The sequence below is a fragment of the Chaetodon auriga genome, chromosome 12 (assembly GCF_051107435.1).
Source record: "Chaetodon auriga isolate fChaAug3 chromosome 12, fChaAug3.hap1, whole genome shotgun sequence".
Lineage (NCBI taxonomy): Eukaryota > Metazoa > Chordata > Actinopteri > Chaetodontiformes > Chaetodontidae > Chaetodon > Chaetodon auriga.
Window position 1 is genome coordinate 14,715,180 of NC_135085.1, and position 20,952 is coordinate 14,736,131.

A 20,952-nucleotide genomic window follows, 5' to 3' on the forward strand; every position below is an offset into this window, starting at 1 on the left:
GTTCCCAGTTGCTAATTCTTAAAATAACTCTCTAACTAACCTGTCAAAGGCTGGGCCAGTTTTCCAGGTCTCCTTGCTGGGCTGGGCAGGGCGGGACAGCTAACACTGGAGGCAGTGCGTTAGCATGTAGATCCATAGAGACAGGCCGCACGGGGTTGAACAGAATCAATACGACAGTCACAGGGACAGAAAGAGTGGGGCTCTGGGCTAACAGTCCAAGCACATTGGTCAGATCATTCATCCACAGGAACAGCAGCACTGACAGCCAAGCCTGCAACACCCCTCGTGCTAAAATAAGAACATGGATGCATCAGGCCAGTTGCAACATACAACAGGCTCAACTGGAAAGAGGTGTTCAGTACACTGTGCCGGTGTGTTAGAAAGACAAAAGACCTTTAACAAAAAGTGCAAAATCCAAACTAACCTGCAAACTAAGTGTGTGTTGGCAATAAACCGAATTTATTGACTTACTGATATTATGAATCTCTAGCCACAATTTGTGCCTGTCAGGTATAACCATTACAGAGCGAAGCACAAAATAAATACCCAATGATCTTTAAAAAAAGGTCAGGAGTTAGTTTAACAAAACTGTTGTGAAGGTATTTCTAGAATCCTGCACCATATAAAAATGTACTATTCCAAACAAAGATGGCAGCCAGAAATAACCCAACTTCTTGCTCAATTTGTACATCAGCAGCCAAAATGAAAAGCTCTAAAGTAGTTTTTATAATAATAATCATAATAATAATACATAATACATACTTAATAATAAGGAAAATAATAGATTACAGTGATGTATATTCATGTATCTCCCCAATGATTTTTTTTTTCATACACAAGTTGTGATTTCCAGGATCCACCTGGATCAGGAAATTCAGTCACAGCTTGAGTTAAGTTGGTTAAAAATCTTTTTTTGTTCGGTAGTATTTTTCCATCCAGATGCTCGACAGCCTCTTTGAGGAATCTGGAAATACTTTCAGCTGCATGTGTTCTTCAGAGATGGTTGGATATGTACAGTAATCTTCAGAGAAACAGGTGTTTAGCTCCGCGACTCGATTGTAAGCGGTGAACTGAGGCTAATGAATGTCCAACCAATACGTATTTACCGTAATTTAATTTACTGTAATATTTTAGGCTACATCATCCAGCTCTAGAAGAAATACGTAGATTCAGAAAAGAATAAAAACTATTTTAGTGCATTCTGGTGATGATGATGAGTCTGTTCTAGCTCTTTTGTAATAAATACACTTAAAACACAAATTGCAGTGTTTCAGCGCAGCTCGTGAATGAAGTGTTGGTGCTCGTATTTATTTGGCCCAGATAAAGAAAAAAAAGTCTAAGATCTACTGACTGAATTCTCGTGGTTCACCTCTCCGTCTTTATCCTTGAGCAGCAATTACACCCCTCAAATTGCTGGTGGGTGTTGCCTCTCTCAGAGGCTGGAAATGTTTTTTTTTTTTCTTTATTTTTTCCCCTCTTGCCTCTGAATAAGATGACAGACAGTCTTTACGCGAAATAACAGGGTTTGGAAATAAGAGGCTGCCAAAGCACGTTCCCAGCTCTCACTAATAGCGTGGAAATTGCAATTAATGTCCTTAATGGTCTTTAGTCAACCTTTTATCATGATTTGAGAAGCCCTCCATTTTAAAGAGCCATTTTTTTTATTGTGATAATTTATTCTTTTATCAACCATCTCAGGGCTATATTCTGAGATATATGAAAGCTCTGCACATTCTGTGTTTCAGCTCTTCTGTTTATCTCTCATTATGTCAGCGGCTTGGAGGGAAAGATGAGGGAAGTGGCACAATAATACTTTTAATGGAGAGTCTCTTAAAAAGAGTGTTTGTCAGTTTTTCGAATGTGAAATATCGGTTGGACGGACTCACTGTCACTGCTGTTGAAGTCGGGTTAATGTAGTATTTCCTTACTTTAAGGTCCAAATAATCCTACTATCTACCTGAAAGAGGAGCCATTTTCTACATTCTGATTGTTTTTAAAACAGCAATACGTGCAGCAGCATGACCAGAGTGATGCAGTATGTCCTCTTTCATTCATGTAATTAAAGGATTAACATGGTAGTGATTTTCTATATTTATGTTTTTGTCAGCAAATAATGTATCTCTCAGTCCATTCTGTCTGTGGCAATCATCCCCAAGCCCAAATGTTCCGACTGAAGAGGTATAAATATGTACAGGAGTTCATGAAGTTCAAATGGGGACTATTTTCATCTGGGGATGAATACACATTTGGTGCTCTTGTGAGTATTAACAGCAGCGGGACAGTGTACTCAATGAGGGATTGATTCAAAATAAACTGCAGTGTTATTTTTAATGAGGGGACTTTGTGCAAAAGTGTGGCTCACTCATGTGTTTTTAATAGTTTTTGGACAACAGTGGAGCTCTGTGGCTCAGAGGAATTAGAATTATCAGGCTTCAGCGATACTTGTTATTCTGATCAATTCTGTGTTTGCTTCGGTCTTTTCGTGGGATTTGCTGCCAATAAGAAAAATATTGAATTGTGCCAACTTAATCCTTAAAGACACATCTGCGGCAAAATTGTATCATAATGTTTTGCATTGAAGCTAAATTATTCCCCATCTTATCTATGCAGACAAATGGTGGCTGGCAAGATGCTCCGACTCCTTCGTCAGTGACATCGCCCACAGAAGGACCCGGGAGCGTTCATTCGGATACTTCCAACTGAATATATCCATCTCTGCGGCTCATCTACAAAAAACATGGACTGACCTTGCTATTCACAGTATTAAACAAAGGAATTCTCTGTCCCACAGTTTGGAGAGGTACTGTGAAATCCTAACCAGAAAAAAAGAAATTATATTTCCTCTGCTCATGTTGGACATTTGGGATACAAACAAAAAGTTTCACAATAAAAATCCAAACAATACCGCAGTCAGTGGAGACTGGGGCTTTGTACAGATTTCACATTATATTCAGAGGGCTGGGGTTACTTATTCACTCATAATGTTTTCACTCATAATGATGAAATGATATGATAAAGTAAATAAATCAAATCATTGGTTTTAACTGAAAATACTTCATTCTACCTCTCAGCCACTAAAAAAGTAGAAAAAATATGTCAGTGACCATTATTTGTTTTGTAAAAATGAAACTTTTGTCTTTGCAAGCAAGAGGCACATCTTCTTACTTACATTTTGTTGTCTCTCACCTATTCTATGGTACGCCATTTAGACTTAAATATTGCTCAGTTGTTTACAATGTGTGCTTGATAAAAGTATGTTCATCTTCCCCCTCTGTCTCCGACAAGTCAAAACAGAGCTCTGTCAGGAGATCTTACCTCTAAGGTAACCCTGTGAAGTATGTTATCTGTAAAACAATAAATAAATACTTGTCATCAAATCAGACAAGCTTGACATCATTCATTAAGATGGAGGATATATCGACTTAAAAGCAAATTATTTTTCACTCTGTTGGTTTTGGTTCTGCAGCACATTGGTAGACAGTCACAGAGTCACAGGATTCACTGACACAATGACAAAAACAGGGATTTTGTTCTTCCTCTGTTGATCTGTTGTAGAAACCCTGAGAGGAAAATGAAAAAAAAAAAACTTGACTTAAATTATTGTATTGAGAAAAAAAGGTTTTTGTAAGGATAGTTTTTCTAAGTTCCTTATTTTTGGCAGGTGAAGGTTTTGGCTGTTTGTTGTTGATTTCAGCCACATGTTCTCATAAGTGTCCCTGTTAGCTAATGGCTAATGTCAGTATAGCTAATGCTAACTGCAGGTTAGCGCCAATTAAAGTACGTTTGTAGCCTAAAGAAAGAAATCACAGTAATGCTACATAACATGCTAACACACAACTGTGTTTAGAAAACTCACCTGGAAGAAAACATGAGCGCTTCCAGTCCTATTTAGAACATGGGGCAGTGGTGCACTTCCGCCTCTTGTGGTCGAAATGAGAATTACAACAACATAAAAATTATCCTGACAAAAAAATTTGTTTCCTCTGTTTTCACAGCTAAAAATATAAAGAAAAATTTTGAAAAATGATCCTGGCAAAAACCTGTTCAAGTCACAAACACAGGAGAGAAAATTTTAGATCAAACTTTTTTCTTCACTTGCCTCTCAGGGCTTCCGTAGCCTATGCTGGACAAGGAGAAACTTCTTTCTTTCTTTCTTTTCTTTTTTTTTTTTAAAAATTTGCTTGAATCCTTCATGATATCTGTATTGTTTTTCACCACCTCCGCCGCAGAGGAAAAGTCTCTGATGATGCCAAAATGCTGATGTAACCAAGACGAAAGTGACAGGAAACAGTGTGCCATCATGAAGTCAGGTAGAATATATGATGTTATCAAACATATACAACATTATGTCTCTTTCTCCTCATTTAAATCCATCATTTAGCTCTGGTGCTACAATAGAGTGAACAATGCTGTCCCAGTGAGAGGATTACAAGAGGATATATCACTTTCTGCAGAAAAGAAACTTTGTCAAGAACGCCTGTAACTGAGTTTGTTTTTCAATACATGAACCACAATCCACTTAAACAGGGAAGTCATTATGTTAATAGAGTTTTACATGCTCACACAGTGGATCCTTGCTCCTGAGTCTACAGCACAGGTCCAGAGATGCTTCGGCATGGAGCCACTGATCATCGCCATGAAAGAAGCATCTGGATGCACCTGAACTGCTGCTCGGCTCTAACGAGAGCGCTTTGATGTAAAGATAATGTTTGCGTTCCACATTTTGAAGAACGGTGTCCTCTTCTGGGCGCTTATTTGCATAGAAATCATTTAAGTCCGTATATTATTCTGCTGGTGCTGCTTTAGTGACCGTAGAATTGACACCAAAACAAATGTAGACATTTGGATTCATGCTTGTCTCAGCACTATCGAACTGATTTTTTTTTTTTTTTTTTTTTTCAGTAACAAACATTTATGAGCATTGTAAATGTTAATCATGAAGCACTAAAGAAGGGACAAGTCATTATGTCAAATAATGTGTTTTCTGAGCAGTCTAACCTTGTTTATAGACACTTTTTATGTTGTGTGGCCTATTTGTTTTTTTGTATTTTGTTATGTTTTTTTATGGTATGCTTAATGTAGGCTATTACTTTTTTTTTTTTTTTTTTTTTTTTTTTTTTGCTTTCCTACTCTCGTGAATTAGCTCATGAACTCTCAACATGTGTTTATGTGCACCATTGTGCTTGACTTGCTTTGTTGGAAAGGGTTTTCAACGCATTAAAAAATGATATGTAATACAGCCGGATTATACATCAGCATCTTTTATTGTGGAGTTTACGAGAGAGCAGAGACTCTTGGTTTTGTTCGCCGTCACGCGAAGGCATCCGTGGCTGTTGTGATAACTGAAAGTCAACCAAGGTTAGTGACTGCCAGTAGACATCAACCCTTTTATGGCTCTGCGTGTCCCCTCCTTCCATTATGGCTCCTATCCAACATGTTAGTGTACATGCACTCAGACAGACAAAGAAATGCACAATGCACCAAAATCAAGTTTATATGCCAGTGTCTCCAACAGAAAGGAAAAAAAGAAAGTCATTTAAAGAAGGTTTGTAGTGTTTTTGGAGTTGGAGAAGCTTTCATATTTACAACTTCTCATCTGAAAAGTGAGGCCATTTTCTACATTCTACTCATTTACAAAGCAACACGTGCAGCAACGCCTGACCATACAGAATATTATTCATTTTAATTAAAGGATAAGTGTGTATTTATGGTCAGCAAATCCCATGAAAAGTCTGTCTCTCAATACTCAGCTTCAAGCTCATTTGTTCCTCCTGAAAATGTAAATCTATGAAAAGTGGTCACAAATATATAGCTGCACCTTTTTTCTTTAAAAGTTGGTCACTATAAGTTTAAGCAAAAATCACTCAAATAAGCCTAAATATTGCATTTGTTAGGGACTATTTTCAGCGGTGGATTGATACACATTTGGTGCTGGCAGCTGGACTTTGCATGTGGGATTGATTTAAAATAAACTCCAGAGTCCAAGACGATGATTATTGTGATTGTTTGTTGACAACAACAGAAGAATAATTCAAATCAAACGGAAGAAACATCCAATATGTTGTATTTAGGTCATCTCACACTCAATTTCTACATGTGAAAATCTGATAGTGAAGGAGGAGAACGGTCACGTCCTTGCGAGATTCTCCCCTCTGCACTACAAACAGCACCGCTGACACTATCTGGCTGGACAGCTGCATGTCTGACAGAATTACTTTCATAGCAGCTGAATATTCATAATTGGCCAAACAACAGGGGCGAGGGTGTAAGGGAGCAGTTGGCTGTAGAGTCTGCGGACGGTCACAGGCCTTGACTGCTGAGCGAGTGTGAAATGCCAAAGCCAGACTGCTCCCCTGCGCCTGGAGGGCAGCGAAGGAGCCGGCCTGCACTCACCAACAGGGAGGGCATCAAAAACAATGTGACAAGACTTCATCCGAAAACATCTTCTGGCTTGTGCAGCATCGCTCAGTGCAGGGCCGCTCGTGATTATCACAACATCAGAGCCCGCTTTGAAGCGAAAGCGTCTTGTGAAATAAGTTGTGCAGAGAATAATAACTGTTCTCTGACATTTTTGAGAGGTTTAGTCACGCGGCGTAGTTTTTACACCTCCTCATTCCTCAGGAGTGTTGACACTGCGCAGGCTGATTGAAATCTAATGTTGCTGTTGACATCTGCCTCCCCAGCTGTCATTGTACCAATGTTTATAATTACAGCTGCTGAGGAAGAGAATGGGTGGGTGGCCCAGACACCTTGTCCCCCCCTTTCAACGGAGCCCAGCACACTGCTCTAATGTGCAGTGACACAACAGCCCAGATCCTGCTGGTGCTGGAGTAACTGACCACATGGGTGGTTCATCTAAAATTCACTCATTTAACACACTGTGTCACGCGCGCACGCACACACACACACACACACACACACACACACACACACACACACACAGAGAGAGATTATATTGTGCATAGGAGACTGGGTGTGGCATCTGGATCTCTTAAATTACAGGCTGCCAGGTTTTGCTTTTCTCTTGTTTTTGCAGATCGGATGAGACGTTTGGGAGGGTGTGTGACTCAGAAAGTATGGGAGTATGAAATATGGGTGCAAATAAACTGACTGGATCAGAACAAAAGCGGCGTGGGCCAGAAGTGGGCGTTCCTCTCCACCAGATGGCGATGTTATCACGTTTGTTCAGAAGCTTTCATGTCATCCACATGGTGAAGAAATTAAAGAGGGAGTTGTGGGTTTGAGTGTTGCTTATTGGCACTGCTTTGAAATTATTCTGCTTTTTTCACTTACAGAGCTCCAAAAACATCCATTATGTCTTTGGGGTGATAACATGTTTTCTACTCTACTTTCCTGCCGATGTCTCTCTTTTTCTCTCTTCTTGGTGCACGTTCCTGTCTTTCAGAAACAGTGGTGGTTGGATGAGAGGGAAATTGTGCCTTTTACTCAACTGAATTGATTTCACAGTAGCTACAGATTAAGATTTTGCATCTGAAACGTAGCAGCTTCTAAAATAGGATGCATTGTTATGGATTTAACTAATTAGCTCCACCTTGACTGGCTATGATATTGAAATACTACTTAAACATTAATGTCTCTCATAGTCCAATAATACATCAAGTAATATAACTGTGAAAGGGGCCATTCTGCGTAATGACCACTTGTAATGTTACTACTGCCGTCCATTCTGCTGATAGTGCATCGTTGTACTTTTATTACTCTTTAAATTTTGAATACAGGACTATTTCATATAATTAGGTGTTCTTATACCACAGCCAGTGGTGGAAAGTAGCCAGGTACATTCATTCAACCACTGAACTTTTCTTGAGTATTTCCATTTTCAGCTACTCTATATTTTTCTACACTACTGCATTTCAGAGGCAAATGCTGCACTTTTTACTCCTCTGCATGTATTTGATAGCTTCAGGTACCCACTACTTTGCAGATTCAGATGAATAGTATGAAATATACTCAATAAATTATGATGTAATATTAAAGATTCAGATAAAACTTTTAGTCATCTCAGAAGGGAAATTCACAAACTACCCATGCATGCAAACTATTTAAAGTGGTTTTAAGTAAAAGTAAACACATTTATAAAGCAGTTCAAATACACCCCAGCTTTACCAGCCTCAACATTAAAGTGATTAATACATCAGCAATTACTGTCCGATAATATAAATACACGTCTTTGGCACTGAATGTATATTTTGATAATAATAATTAAGTGAACTTGAATAATACAGCATATTTACACTGTGATAAATAGAAGATGTGAGTACTTCTTCCATCACTGCCTACTACGTGTTGAACCAAGGTCCTGGCCCGTCTGCCCCCGCTGGCCCCCCGCTGGCCCCTGCACAGGCAGCTCAGTGCTGAATAACACGTCAGGGCGCCCCTGGTGGCAGCAGCGCAGTAGAGCACAGCGCAGAGAGGGTACAAACGGTGTTATGTGGTAACAGGGAACATTTCTTACCCCCGATGCTCCTCCTCTCTCCTCCGGTGCACACCCTCCTGGAGGCCCTCGCCAGCACTGCCCTCAGTGAACGGACGCTTTCTGTGTCGGCGGAGAGCAACATGGCAGACGCTGCCGTCCAATCCGAGGGGAGAAGCGGCGGGATTGTGGTAATGAAATGACAGAGAGCACGACAGGGAACGCAGGACAAGTGCTGCATGGCGACCAGGCGCGCAGAGAAAAGTTTAGTCCCTCATGGATGCGCACACTCGGCTGCGGCGCAATCAGAACACTTTGTGCACTTTGAGATTTGTTTACTTCAGGCTGATTTTGGTGCAAAGTACTGTTAAAGCTTTGGTGTTTTACTGCTTGCAATGCGATCAACAGTGAAACTGCATCATAATGTTTGCCTCTGTGTTTTCCCTCCCAGATTAACGATGACTGGCCTGGGTACAGTTTAGACCTCTTCAGCTATCCAGCTCACTACTCCGGAGATTTAGAGTGTGTCATCATTCCGCATGGCGTGATTATGGACAGGTACAACTCCAACTCACTCCAACCCTGCTAATGTTTGAGTTTCCAAAATAGTCACAGCCATCTGTGACATATCACAACATGACCATGTTTGCCAAATCCAGTAGAATATAGTCAAATCGACGTCCAAAGGAGTGAACTGTGCTCTGCTGTTCTGAATTCCATGAGACAAAAATCAAGAACAGCAAATTTCTTAGTTAGTAATGTTCAGAATTAGGCCTGCAACTATTATTATTGTATATTACAATTGCAACTACTATACTGCAACTGCTGCAAGTATTTTCACTATCAAGCAGCCATTTATTTTCTCCACTCCGCTGATTAATTGTTTTGTCAGTAGAGCGTTAGAAAAATATGCTGTTTATAATTTTCCATCATGAATGGCAAAGAAAAGCATCAAATCTTCACATTTAAGAAGCTGAAACATGAAATCAGCAGATTTTTGCTTCAGGAATTGTTTGATCATCAATAGTTGCTAACTTTTTGGTTTTCTCAGAATCATTCATTGGGCCTACGTAGGTATGAAAACAACAACTGTCCAAAAAAGTTGTCTTGCATTGTTAAGAAATTGTTTAAAAGTTCTTAGATGCACCAAAACCTTGTCACTTGCTCTTCAGCCTGTGGCCTAACCTTCCACCAAATCACCAGGGGCCACATGGCAGATGTAAACCCCCGCAGGGGATGTCGGCCCACCAACACAATCACCCACAGCTGTGAGCTTATCTCCTGTGAGATAAGACGCACAGCTTTTCTTCAGAGGGTTAAAGGAGACGGTTTCACGCTGTTTACAGGACAGAACGTCTGGCTCGAAACATCATGGACGACCTGGGGGACCATGACATCGTGGTGCTGTGCGTGCTGAAAGGAGGCTACCAGTTCTGTGCCGACCTGGTGGACAGGATCAAGGCTCTTAGCCGCAACTCCAACCACACAATCCCCATGAGGGTCCACTTCATCCGTCTCAAGAGCTACCTGGTGAGCCTGTGCCCACTGCTGCAGCGACAGCACTCAGACGCTGACAGTGCGACTTAAGTGGCGTGTGTGGGAATGGAGAGGCGCTCGGCAAGCTTCAGATCAGCGGTGATGGTTCTGAGTCCCATGACTTAAAAGATATGCGAGTTGAGCTTTACACAACGTTACCACAGTGGTGTCTTTGTGTAAGTTTGCCTCGAACATGCCGTTTCTGTGAAGAACAAGCAAAAGGGACAAATACAGCAGACTTTGAAATGAGTGTAATGATATTATGTGACGGTGCTTCACACTTCGACTGCAAGTTTAGAGGTTTAGAGGATTCATGTCCATAAATGTGGCAATCTTTATGAAAAAAAAAAAAAAGACGGACAAGAAAGATAATGTGCATTATTTCACCTCTTTTACGTTGGGAATATACCCACATTTTTCAGGATGGCATGTTTTTCCCTGTTTTTTGCCATTATAGCATGTAAGCCATCAAAACATAAAAAGAAAAACCTTTTTATTTCCTCAGAATGACCAGTCGACGGAGGACCTTCACATACTCGGAGCAGAGGATTTGTCTTTTTTAGCTGGAAAGGTAATATTCCTCTTATCTACACCATTGAATACAACCCGACCTTTAATAAAGAGCAGCGTCCGAGTCCAGTGGAAGATTATTATAAGCTCTATTACAATGAAGCAAACGCTGACATGGAGATAGAGGGTACTGATAGTCGGCAGCCTCAAGAGGGCAGCCTTCCCTCTGATCTGCTATCTCCCGCTCCATCCTGAGGAAATGGCTCAATGCTTCCGTAAAGGAGATCAAAGATGGCAGTTTGTGACAATCCCAGCCGTGATCAGATACCAACTGTTGTAATGTAATTGTCTAAAGGCCTCTTCCACTTTGTCTCAGTGGAGAAAATCTGTGTAGATGGGAGGACATACTTGCTATCATAACAGCTTCATCAGCTTGTCTGGTTATGTAATCAAAACCAGTACAACCACTGTGTGTGTGTGTGTGTGTGTGTGTGCGTGTGTGTGTGTGTGCGTGCGTGCGTGCGTGTGTGCGTGCGCTGACTGTTACAGGATCTGACAGTGTGGATAATTTTTATTATATTTTTCCAATTTCCAACCTGATTCCAAATCTGGGAGTGGTGACAAGATGAAGTGAACGTTCCAAATGAAAATCTAGTAATAATTTTGTTACACAAATTATCTTTACTGCTTTACCTCTCGCTAACCTTTGCTTTTTTTTCTGGTGAAATACTTTACTTAAAGCCTTCAGTTGAACTTCTTAAAAGTCTCAGGAGTCACAAGCAAAAAGGGTTAAGAGCCACAGGTTTAGACAAGTCTGACAATTAAAACCAACATAGGAAAACACTGGAAATAGCACTGCTTTTGCTCTGGGCCTGCAACTAATGAATATTTTTATTGTCCTCTATTCTGCTTATTATATTAAAGATGATTTTGTTTGTTCTGTACATGTCTGTCATACAGTATCCTGGGGACCCAATGAGACGTCTTGAAATTACTGCTCTGTGCAGCAAACAGTCCAAAACCCAAAGACATTCATTTTAGTGTCACATAAAACAGAGAGCAGCAGCAAGTGCCTTCATGTAAGAAGAATCCAGAGTCTGTTTGGCCGTTTGGCTTGACAAACAACCGAAACGATGAATCAGACATCGAAATAGTTTTCTTATTTGCACGTCGCTCATACAGCAGCATTTACACCAACATCCCTCCCCTGAGTTAATCGATTAATCGTCTCAGCTCTCGTGACTGCATCTGTCACGCACCTGGTGTTCGCACTTGGACATTAGATCTAATTTGAGGCTGTGGTTCAGGTGTTTCTTCAGCTGATCTAGACAGAAACTGTAAACAGTCTGCGGATGTCTGCACGCACCCTCGTGCTTTTCTCTCCACACATCTGTGCGTGTGTGTGCGCGCGCGGCGATGAATGACTCAGCTGCTACTACAGGAGTCATAAGTCAGCAAAAGTATTTCTAGGTAATATAAATCAGCTGATCTGAACACACACACACACACACACCTTAGCTGAGCACGCTCACGCACACACACACACACACACCCACACACACTAACTTGCCCTGTAGCCAGGCGTGGCATGAATGCTTGAAACATGAATAGGATATGAGGTAGTAAGCTTGAGTCACCGGCTGCTTTCCTCAGTACTTTCAGTGTGCTTGTGAAATCCCTGAACTCCCTGTGATGTACCACTAAATTTAGTCGCCTGTTTGTAGCACGCCGCTGCGATGTTTTGCTGGAAGAAGTGATCTAATTGTGTGACAGGGAACATGCTACGCCTGCGCCTCCCTGCAGTGCCTCTGACAGCCGGTAGCTTCCCCTTTCTGCATGGACTTTAGCTCATCCCTTTTCTATTTCTCCAGGGTTTACTGCGCTCTAAATAAAGCTGTGTGAATAATGAGGCCTAAACAAAGCAAGGCCGCATGCTCGGCTGAACCCATTATTTGAAAAGTAGAGTAGACGGCATACAGTTACACGCCAGTTAAAGTTTTTCCTATGTTGACCTAGCTGAGTTGAACCGAAGCTTAGAGTATGACTCTTTATAGTGCCCAGTTGTCTCCAGTTGATTAGACAAACATTTACAGAATCTCAGCTATTTCAGTGTGGCATTCAAAGAGGGGCTGCAATCTGAATGAGGATGACATTTTTCCTGCTCACTCAGGGCTCGTAGATGATCATCTCCTCCTTAAATGTATTTTTCTTGTAGCTCTCTGCTGCTGTTCAACAAAAGAACTTGCCGCACAGGTTCGCCTGTATTCATAAGGCCTTTATTTTTTACTATTATTCATTTCTGTGTATGACTGTTGGAATGTGTGTGTGGCTGATCAGACAATATTATCTGTTCTCAACCAAGAATAACTGTTTGCTTCCCTCCCTCTCCTCTCTCCCCAACCTGCTCCCATAAGAACGTACTGGTCCTGGAGGTGAGTCAGCCATGTTTTTGATTCTCTGTCTTTCCTCTTCACCAAATGGGCCTATTGTATTTCTTGCCGTGGTCAGCTATCCAGGTCAAGAGGACCCACTTAAAGTTTTTTTCTCTCTTCAGTTCTGTGCGAGGAAACTTTTTAATTGGCCGACCTATATTTGGGGAAAACAGAGCTGTTTTTTTTTTTTTGCCAACATGATCATAAAGTTTCTCTCGTTAGTACAATAATTGAGTCCCGTATCGGGAGTAGGTGCACGAGGGAAGAAATGACATTTACAGGAAGGAAATCACTATGGTCGTTCAGCGATGGTTATTTACTGTATGTAGACGCTGTATGATTAAACATTTTGAAACAGCAGTCATTAGTCAGTGCTCAAACATCTGGGAATATGCCTTTGCCTCAGTCATTCATTCATTGACTATGGCTGCTACTGCAGTAAGTAATGGAAAATTCTTTATTGTAGAGACAAGGATTGGAAATAAACTAGTTTAAAGCTGCTCTGGTCGTTATTCAATTAACAATGGATACAATGGCCGCGTATAATGTGATTATGAGGTCTTTTGGCTTTTGGTTTTGGTTTTACTGTGCACAGATTTACTTTTTGGGTTCGGCCTCACCGCTCGTATCCGCATTGTTTCTGGCTGCTGAAGGCTGCTGTTCACAGCTAAAAAGCTAACTGGTGTACGCGACCTGCTCAACACCAAACAACAGACAGACAAAGTTAGCGACGAGCTGCTCGGAGCCTTTGGCAGCTACACATCCACCAGTGGACTAGCATTCATCAGATGACAGAGACACGAGTAAATGCTAAAGTTGGTGCACTGTTTGCTATTTAGCCAAATAAGGTGATAACATGTCAGTGCTGCACTGCTTCTAAATGGCCAACTAAATCAAATAATGCAGGTTTAAGTACTTCAGATACTGCTTTGGCTTTTTTTAAACTTTTGATGGAGGTATTAAACTTAACTACAGTTGGATGAGCAGGAACTACACATCACAATGATGTGCCTTTTTTATTTTTTTAAGCTTATTTCACTCCATAGGACTGTGTGTGAAAAACTGTCTTCTAAAAAAATAAACTGGCAGTTGTGAGTGTGTTTCAGAGGGGCACAGGGAGTGTATTTTTACGGAAATCGTTACAATCATAATGACTAACTGGCTCTTGAATGGTGTCCACATGTGAGTCATGGCAAGTTCGTTTGTGTAATAGCTTTCAAACGCAGGCGGCTTAAAATGCTTCACGTACTGCACGGCAAAGACATGCATTGGGACGACACTTAAAGCCAAGTGAAAGGCAAAAAAAAAAACTGCTGAATTTGTACCTTTTTTTTTAAATTTAATTAGCATTTCATTCTCCCACTTGTCCTCACACGCGAGTGTGTGTGTGTGAGGACAAACCATTCTATACGAAGGGTGTGTTGACCTACATCTACGTGAGGAAGATGACAAAGCAAACGTCTGTGGCTTCATTCCACCACTACTTTTACTTCTTCCTCATGCAAGAGGTCAGAGCGTGTGAAAAAAAAAAAAAAAAACACTTTGGTTTTTAAATCCCCTTTTTCTGTGATTTTTAGAGAAGGCTCATAAACAGATATGTAATGGAAGCACAGTGTGACCGACTTCGTCCTTTTCACTTGTGCTCCAGTGTGAGATGAATCTGTTTTTGGTTTGTATTCACGTTTTGTCAATCTCTCCCTTTAATCCACTTCTGTGTTTGTCTTCACAGGCCATTGTAGGCACCGGAAAGACAATGAAAACTCTCCTGAAGCACGTGGAAGCCTTCAGGCCCAAAATGATCAAAGTCGCAGGGTAAGTTATGGCTGTAAAGGCCTCAAAAGAAAAACCAGCCCGGTTGACCTGCCTTGTGAATCACTCAATTTCCGCCTTCTAGTCTAGACTGAGAGAGAGAGAGCGAGACAAAGAAAGAATAAGTGGCTGTTTTGAAATGAATACTGCCCCTTGACTTGCTGTAGGAAGAGATATGATATGATAATGTCTGCTTTTATTTTCCCCAGATTGCTGGTGAAGAGAGTGCCACACAACGCTGCGTGTCTTCCTGACTGTATGTACCTGACCAACCCTTTTATCTGTTCATGAGTCAGTGGCTCATTCACTCTTAAAACAATTGTTGCAGCTTGTTAGCCAGTGAGTCAGTGGCCAATGGAAATATTCACAATTAATGTTCCTCTTTGTCTTTACTTTTCAGATGTCGGCTTTGAGATACCCAATCGGTTTGTGGTCGGATACGCCTTGGACTACAATGAGTACTTTAGAGACCTAAATGTAAGTTTTATGTTAGACAACAGCAACTCTGTCTAGCAAGAGCCCATCATGAGCAACACATGCCGCACATACATCGAATAAAAACACATTTTTCTTTTCTCCTTCTTCTTTTTTTTAGCATATCTGTGTGATCAGCGAAAGTGGGAAGATGAAATACAAGATTTAAAAAAAACAAAAAAGAGATGACTGTCACACAGATGTCATCCAACAGCCCGAGCATTTTCCCGGAGATGCCGTTCACTTCCAGCTGCTCTCGTGACATCTGATCTCAAGCGTCCCCGTTTTGTTATGACATTCCTCCTGTGAAACTTTTATCTGTTTGAACAGAAGACGCTGACATGAAACTTTTAGCTAAGCTAGCACAGGGTTTACCACGTTCTTAAGCCGCAGCCTGGTTCTGTGTGGTTACGGAGCTGATTCACGTGGAATATGTTTAATGCTACTCACACAAACGTCATCTCAGTTTTAACGAACTTCATAATCTTGACCTGTGATTTTTTTTTTTTTTAAGCCTGTGTGATGAGGTAGCAAAGGGAGTTTTTTTTTTTTACTAGTAAATTAGAGATAGAGGTTTGCATCGTCTTCACCTGACCATTGCTGTTTTAACGCTTCACATTAGGTACTTCTCCTGCTGTCACCTTTAATGCTCAGGGGCCAACAAAGTAGTTCTGTAAACACTAACTACCTCTTTTTGTTTTTTCAGTATTTGAGGTGTATTGGGACAGTTGCCATTTCTGTTTTTTCTTTTCTAATCGAACACATCACTACTTTTTTTTTAACATCTCTGTGTTCTGTATTGTCACCTTCTCTGTCGAAACATTCTTTTCAGATGCTGATAAAATGTGTTTAAAGAGGCATCTTAGTTGAGCTCATAAGATAGAAAAACCTTGTGTGCCTCACGTGTATTTCTTAGACTAATGACATACAAAGGAGGGCTCTGAGTCATCGCACCATCGTGTTGAATGACGTGTTTTAATCATTTGTTTTTATACTGTACTTAAGTGTTTTCTGGTGTTAAGCTGCTGGGGTGTTGTACATATTGGAGAAAATAAAACTGGCTCCTTCAAGACTGTATGCTTGTATCGTTCTGCTTTTAAGACTGGGCAAAGCCACATCCTGAAACATCAGGTCACCAGCATTTGGTTAAAAAAAAAAAAAAAAAAAAAAGGAACTGCAAGTGGACTAGTGAAAGCAACAAAAGAAAGTCTGTTGTGCTGAGCTGCTGCGCTCTTTGTATACACCTGACACATGACTCTCCGTCTTTAAACAGGACACAAAGTGCCGTAACGACTAAACTGTTTTTTTTGGGGGGGACTGAGGTCTGCTGGGGATTACAGTGAATTGACTCTCTGACCTTTTAACCGAATTTAGCTGGAACAATGAATGACTTGATGAAGTTCTCCAGTAAAATGACAATATCATCATCCTAAGTTTAATCAATACTTTTTGCCAGGAGTGGACAAGGTATTCAACTTTTACTTGAACTTTTTTACTTAAGAAAATGTAGTATTTGTAGTAACATAGTCAAAAAAAAACACTCCATTATAAGCAAAAGTCCTCTGAAATGTAGTACAATATAAAGTGGCTCAGCTCAAGAAAAGTACAGATATGTATAAAAAAAAATGGTACTTGGTTACATGTTCTTGGCTATTTCCCACTTTTTTTGGTAGATGGTTCACTGAGATGTTCTGTCTGTAACATTTACAAGTTATTTTCCAAGGCTTATATCCTCAGGAGAGACACTGGAAGTCGAACTGGCTGGACAGGACAGCTTTGTGAAAGTCCCCTCCCTCAACTGACCTCTGCAACAAAAGCTGCCAATCCAAGAACAGGTGGTCCCTTCTGTTGGACAGGAATAAAAGGGACATTTGTCAGGGCCCTGAGAATCTCAGCATTTCTTTTAGTCTGCAGCTACAATCTGTTTAAGAGTTTAAGAGTCTGCAGTTAAGGACTGTCAGTGTGAAGTATTTCATTTGAATAATCTGCTTTGGGGAGTACACAATGGCAGCACGATGAGAGCAAAGATTATATGCTGTGTGGTATGTGTGAACTCACATTCCTCATGCACTGCCATCCACATGCCAGCCCTGCTCGACCTCGCTCTGAACCAGGACATGTGACTTCTACTTCTGCCTTGTTGTTTAAATTAAACGAAAGCGTGTAGGGCTGTGAAAACCCTGAAATAGGACATGTGGACACAGTATCTGTCCCTACTTTCTGTCTGTGCGCCCTCGAGTCGTTGAACTCAGTTTGGACGGTTAAACACGACCTTTTTAACAGTGCAGTGGTGACTTTTTGTAAACTCGCGCCCGATTGGTCCGCTAAAATACAACGCCGCGTGTGATTGGCTGAGAGTGTCCTGTTGACCGAAGGTGGACTCCCAGAGAGTCGGGAACGCTGGAAGCAAAAAATTCCAGCTACAAAACTACACCATGCGCCTCCCCTGAGTGGGTTTGGAGTAATCACCGGGAAGCTGTTTGTACTCAAACTATATTAAATTATGACAACGTCTGACCATCTTGAATTTCCCACGCTATGATTTTGCTGTATCTACTCGCTTTTACGGACAGCCGTCGCCGCTGTTGCCCGCCTGTCGTGACTCTTCACAACTACACAGGTAACTTTGTTTTAACTCCAGCCGTTAGCATGGATGCTAACCGCAGCGTTAGCACCCTGCTGCCGCGGTTGGTTTTGGTTGCTGGTTGCCCACTTTACACGCTTTACAGGTCGCCTTCACAAAGTACTTCACGTGGAAAGTGGCCACAGGCTCTCCTGTCGCCCTTTCAACATTTTTTATCGCAATTTTGTAAAAAGTTAACAAAGGAAAAGCTACTTCTGTAGGTCGCTCGAGAACAACAGCTCGACACGCTGTGCTCAGTTGACCATCGATCTCAAACAAGAGAAATTCAAATTCGCCATCTCTAAATCTCTCGAGCGGCGGTTTTCTTATCGAAAAACAAAGAGCATAGCGAACTTAGGTGACTTGTACTTTATAATGTCGCTTTTAAAGGTGCGTTGTAACTTAATTTCAAACGTGACGGACCTCCATCTCGCCCTGCCTCCTGCCTGCCGTCCACTTGTTGCTGGCCATTCATTATGCAGTGTTGACTCTCCACGTTGTTGTGCTTCGAGCTGATGACAACAAGCCTAAATTGTTGATGCGTGAATAATGCGGTGATGACGTGCTTTGTCACATAGCTGCCTTCAACAACAAAAACTCAAGGTGATACCTCTGTTAAGTCCACATTCAGCTGTGACTACCTTTAGTGGCTCTGTTAACGAACTTGCGCTCGCATTTAATCATACAGCGTTAGATGTTATCACTCCAAGTCGGGCTGTTTCCCATCATCTCAGTGTGAAGGTTGGTTAAATCTAGACACACAAACATCAAGTCGTAAACAGCGTTATGTTAGGACCTGTTGCATAATGTTGATTGTCCAGAATTAAGCACGGATGGTCTACTATTATGAACAACTGAGGTATTCAGTCATGTTGTTTTACAGACCCTTGAATAGTGAGGCCACATGAGAGCAGTGAATTTTAAAGAAAGCTGCCTGTAATTCAACAATACAAAATGCAGCCATCACACGTCTCTTTCCCTTCTCTTACTGTGACAGATGGAGTAAGACATGAAGCAAGGATGGAGGTGTAAATCGGACACAGTGGAGCATACTTTCTTGCATTGTGCTGGAGCTACCTTTTCGATGTGGGCGATCGCGGAAAACAGGATTTTAAGTCAGGTTGAATGATGGCATCACGTTGGGTTCATGAAGATGATGAGAGACAACAAGCAAGGTCTTCTTTCTGTGAGGTAAGCACGGCAGCAACAACTCAAACCACAAGCTTTGTAGAGTATTTGTAAAATGATTCATTGTGTTTTTTTGTTTTTTTTTAAATGGTGATCATGAAAGCGATTTTTGGAGCAACTGACTCTGGTTTTTCTGAGAGCTCCCTCCCTCAGTTTGGTGTTGGTGGGGGGAGTAATGTGTTTGGCATTTTGGCCCAGCTGTTTATGCTTGTAACAACTGTCGGATTGTTTTGCTCTTTGTCTCACCAGTGCTTCAATATTTTGGTTCTTTTTGGCAATCATAGGCGTCAGGTTTATGTCAGAGGTTTGTCCATGCCGCCAGTTAGTTTTTTGTTTTCTTAGGTTGGTCATTGCAGATGAAGAGATCAAAAGACAGGTTTCAGCTGCAGAACAGCTTTTAATTAGATTCGAAATTTTAATCAGACTCATCACTTTAGGAAGCAGGAGGAGACAATGGCATTGAAGCAGTTTATTCAAGAGCCGTTCTTTCAGATTTTTAAGCTGTGACCCCTGTAATACCAGACGGGACGCCATCTGCTCCTCTGAAAGCTTGTTGTCTGAATGAAGACCTTCGTGGTAAACTAGGTAGTACTCTCTGAAATGGAAGGGTACCTATTTATAGAATCTATAGTTTTCTTTCATTCGCTCTGTTGCCTTTAATCTAATATTCAGTTCTCAATTGAAGCCTCCCTGCTTTTATGTAAATAGCCTGTTAATGAGGGATGTAAAGCTCCTTGTGTTGTCACTTCTAACAGACCAGTACTGAATTTGATTTTAGATCACTGAACAGAGCTCAGGGGAGCTCATGATAGCTACTGGTACTCGACAAGATATTGAATTAGTAGCAAGTAATAGACTCAGTCATACTGAGTTTGTTTTTAATTCATTTATATTCATGATTTTTTTTCCAGAGCCCCGAAAATACACATTTGGTATTTAAACACAGCTCGAGCTCATTTAGAAGTCATACTGCAGAGACAGCTTGTGTTGCATCCTTGCCTTTTTCACTGTCACAACTAAAAAAAACAAACTCAGATGATGAGCTTACCTTTGTTATCACAACCATCAGGATGCGGCCCCTTAGCTTCTAAATGAGTTAGTGAGTGAATGTAACAGCACCCAACAATTCTGATGCAGAAAATGTGCTCTTATACCCGAAAGGCAGTATGCAGGTGTCAGTATTATGAAACATGTTGTTAAAAGACATAGCAGAAAGTGTTCCCTTGATGGATTTTAAAAATCTTTTGCATAAAACATAAAAAACCTGTTTTGGATATCCTTTTTTTTTAATGTTAGTGCAGTGTGAGGACAAACCTCAGCATAGTGCAGTCAGTGGAAACCCTTCTTTCTTTTAGCAGTCCTTCTAATAAGGCTACCACACAAACCAATTCATGTGCTAATTTTGAGCCGGAAACCCCCTGGAGTCTCTGGTCCTGGGATTTTCTGGAAATCATGACACTGTGGATTTAATGACTTAAGAAGTTCCATAAGTGGATGTTTTTTTTTTTTTTCACTTTCCAAATGTATTTTTGCCTAAAAACAACCTCAGCTGACAGTGTATGGTCATCAAAGATGTTGATGATAGATGGGTGTGCCTTTTGTTTTTATTCAGAGAAGCATGGCATTGTTGCAGGAAGAGGATTGGTTACTGTCTTAAATGTAGTGAAGCACAGAGATAGACCTTCAACAAAATAACATACAATTTTACCATGTTGCATCACAGAAAATAGTGTTTAGTGATATTTAGAAAATGTGTCTGTATTTTTCTGAGGAACACATTTGACTTTGGCTGTCTGTTAGCTTGTCCCTGTTGTGTCCCAATGGTAGCTGCTTTCATGCTTGTCAGACAACACTTCATTCATCCTTCTCTGATAATACAGTACTAGTCACACAGTTTTTTCTCTTTTGGCCTTTTTCACAGCCATTGGCCTGGTTGATAAAGTCTT

At 41.0% G+C, this 20,952-nt stretch overlaps 3 protein-coding genes across 7 annotated transcripts in view; all 3 read left to right on the forward strand.

Annotated features, from left to right (window-relative positions):
- pbx1a (pre-B-cell leukemia homeobox 1a) overlaps nt 1–5,932 on the forward strand; it is a 47,833-nt gene extending 41,901 nt beyond the window's left edge. Inside the window, exon 8 of one of the 2 annotated variants that reach the window (XM_076744729.1) lies at nt 2,611–5,932. Coding sequence is in view for 1 of the 2 variants with exons in the window: in XM_076744728.1 (XP_076600843.1) it covers nt 2,611–2,703 (93 nt within the window). In the remaining variant the exon portion in view is untranslated. The remainder of the gene's footprint in view (nt 1–2,610) is intronic. The other variant, XM_076744728.1, reaches the window with a different exon arrangement.
- A 2,524-nt stretch (nt 5,933–8,456) lies between these two features.
- prtfdc1b (phosphoribosyl transferase domain containing 1b) lies at nt 8,457–16,272 on the forward strand. Of its 3 annotated transcripts, none has more exons than XM_076744730.1 (9): nt 8,457–8,625; nt 8,886–8,992; nt 9,781–9,964; nt 10,476–10,541; nt 12,895–12,912; nt 14,642–14,724; nt 14,931–14,977; nt 15,122–15,198; nt 15,317–16,272. In XM_076744730.1, the coding sequence occupies exons 1-9, from the start codon at nt 8,482–8,484 to the stop codon at nt 15,362–15,364; spliced, it is 774 nt and encodes a 257-aa protein (XP_076600845.1). In that variant the 5' UTR covers nt 8,457–8,481; the 3' UTR covers nt 15,365–16,272. The 3 variants fall into 3 exon arrangements, with proteins under 3 accessions (XP_076600845.1, XP_076600846.1, XP_076600847.1); XM_076744731.1 differs by having other exon boundaries at nt 8,558–8,698; XM_076744732.1 differs by lacking the exon at nt 8,457–8,625 and adding an exon at nt 8,694–8,795.
- A 1,328-nt stretch (nt 16,273–17,600) lies between these two features.
- The window catches only part of arhgap21b (Rho GTPase activating protein 21b), a 35,226-nt gene continuing 31,874 nt past the window's right edge, over nt 17,601–20,952 (forward strand). Inside the window, exons 1-2 of one of the 2 annotated variants that reach the window (XM_076745271.1) lie at nt 17,601–17,815; nt 18,816–19,009. In XM_076745271.1, coding sequence (XP_076601386.1) covers nt 18,944–19,009 — 66 coding nt within the window. In that variant the 5' untranslated portion in view covers nt 17,601–17,815; nt 18,816–18,943. Of the gene's footprint in view, nt 17,816–18,815; nt 19,010–20,952 lie in introns of those variants that run through there. The other variant, XM_076745272.1, reaches the window with a different exon arrangement.

Bases quoted from the DNA above. Each gene is read 5' to 3' on its own strand.
- prtfdc1b (XM_076744730.1), top strand. From the start codon at position 8,482: ATGCTCCTCCTCTCTCCTCCGGTGCACACCCTCCTGGAGGCCCTCGCC. The intron at 14,725-14,930 runs GTAAGTTATGGC...TATTTTCCCCAG, and splicing joins AAAATGATCAAAGTCGCAGG to ATTGCTGGTGAAGAGAGTGC. The intron at 15,199-15,316 runs GTAAGTTTTATG...TCTTTTTTTTAG, and splicing joins AGTACTTTAGAGACCTAAAT to CATATCTGTGTGATCAGCGA.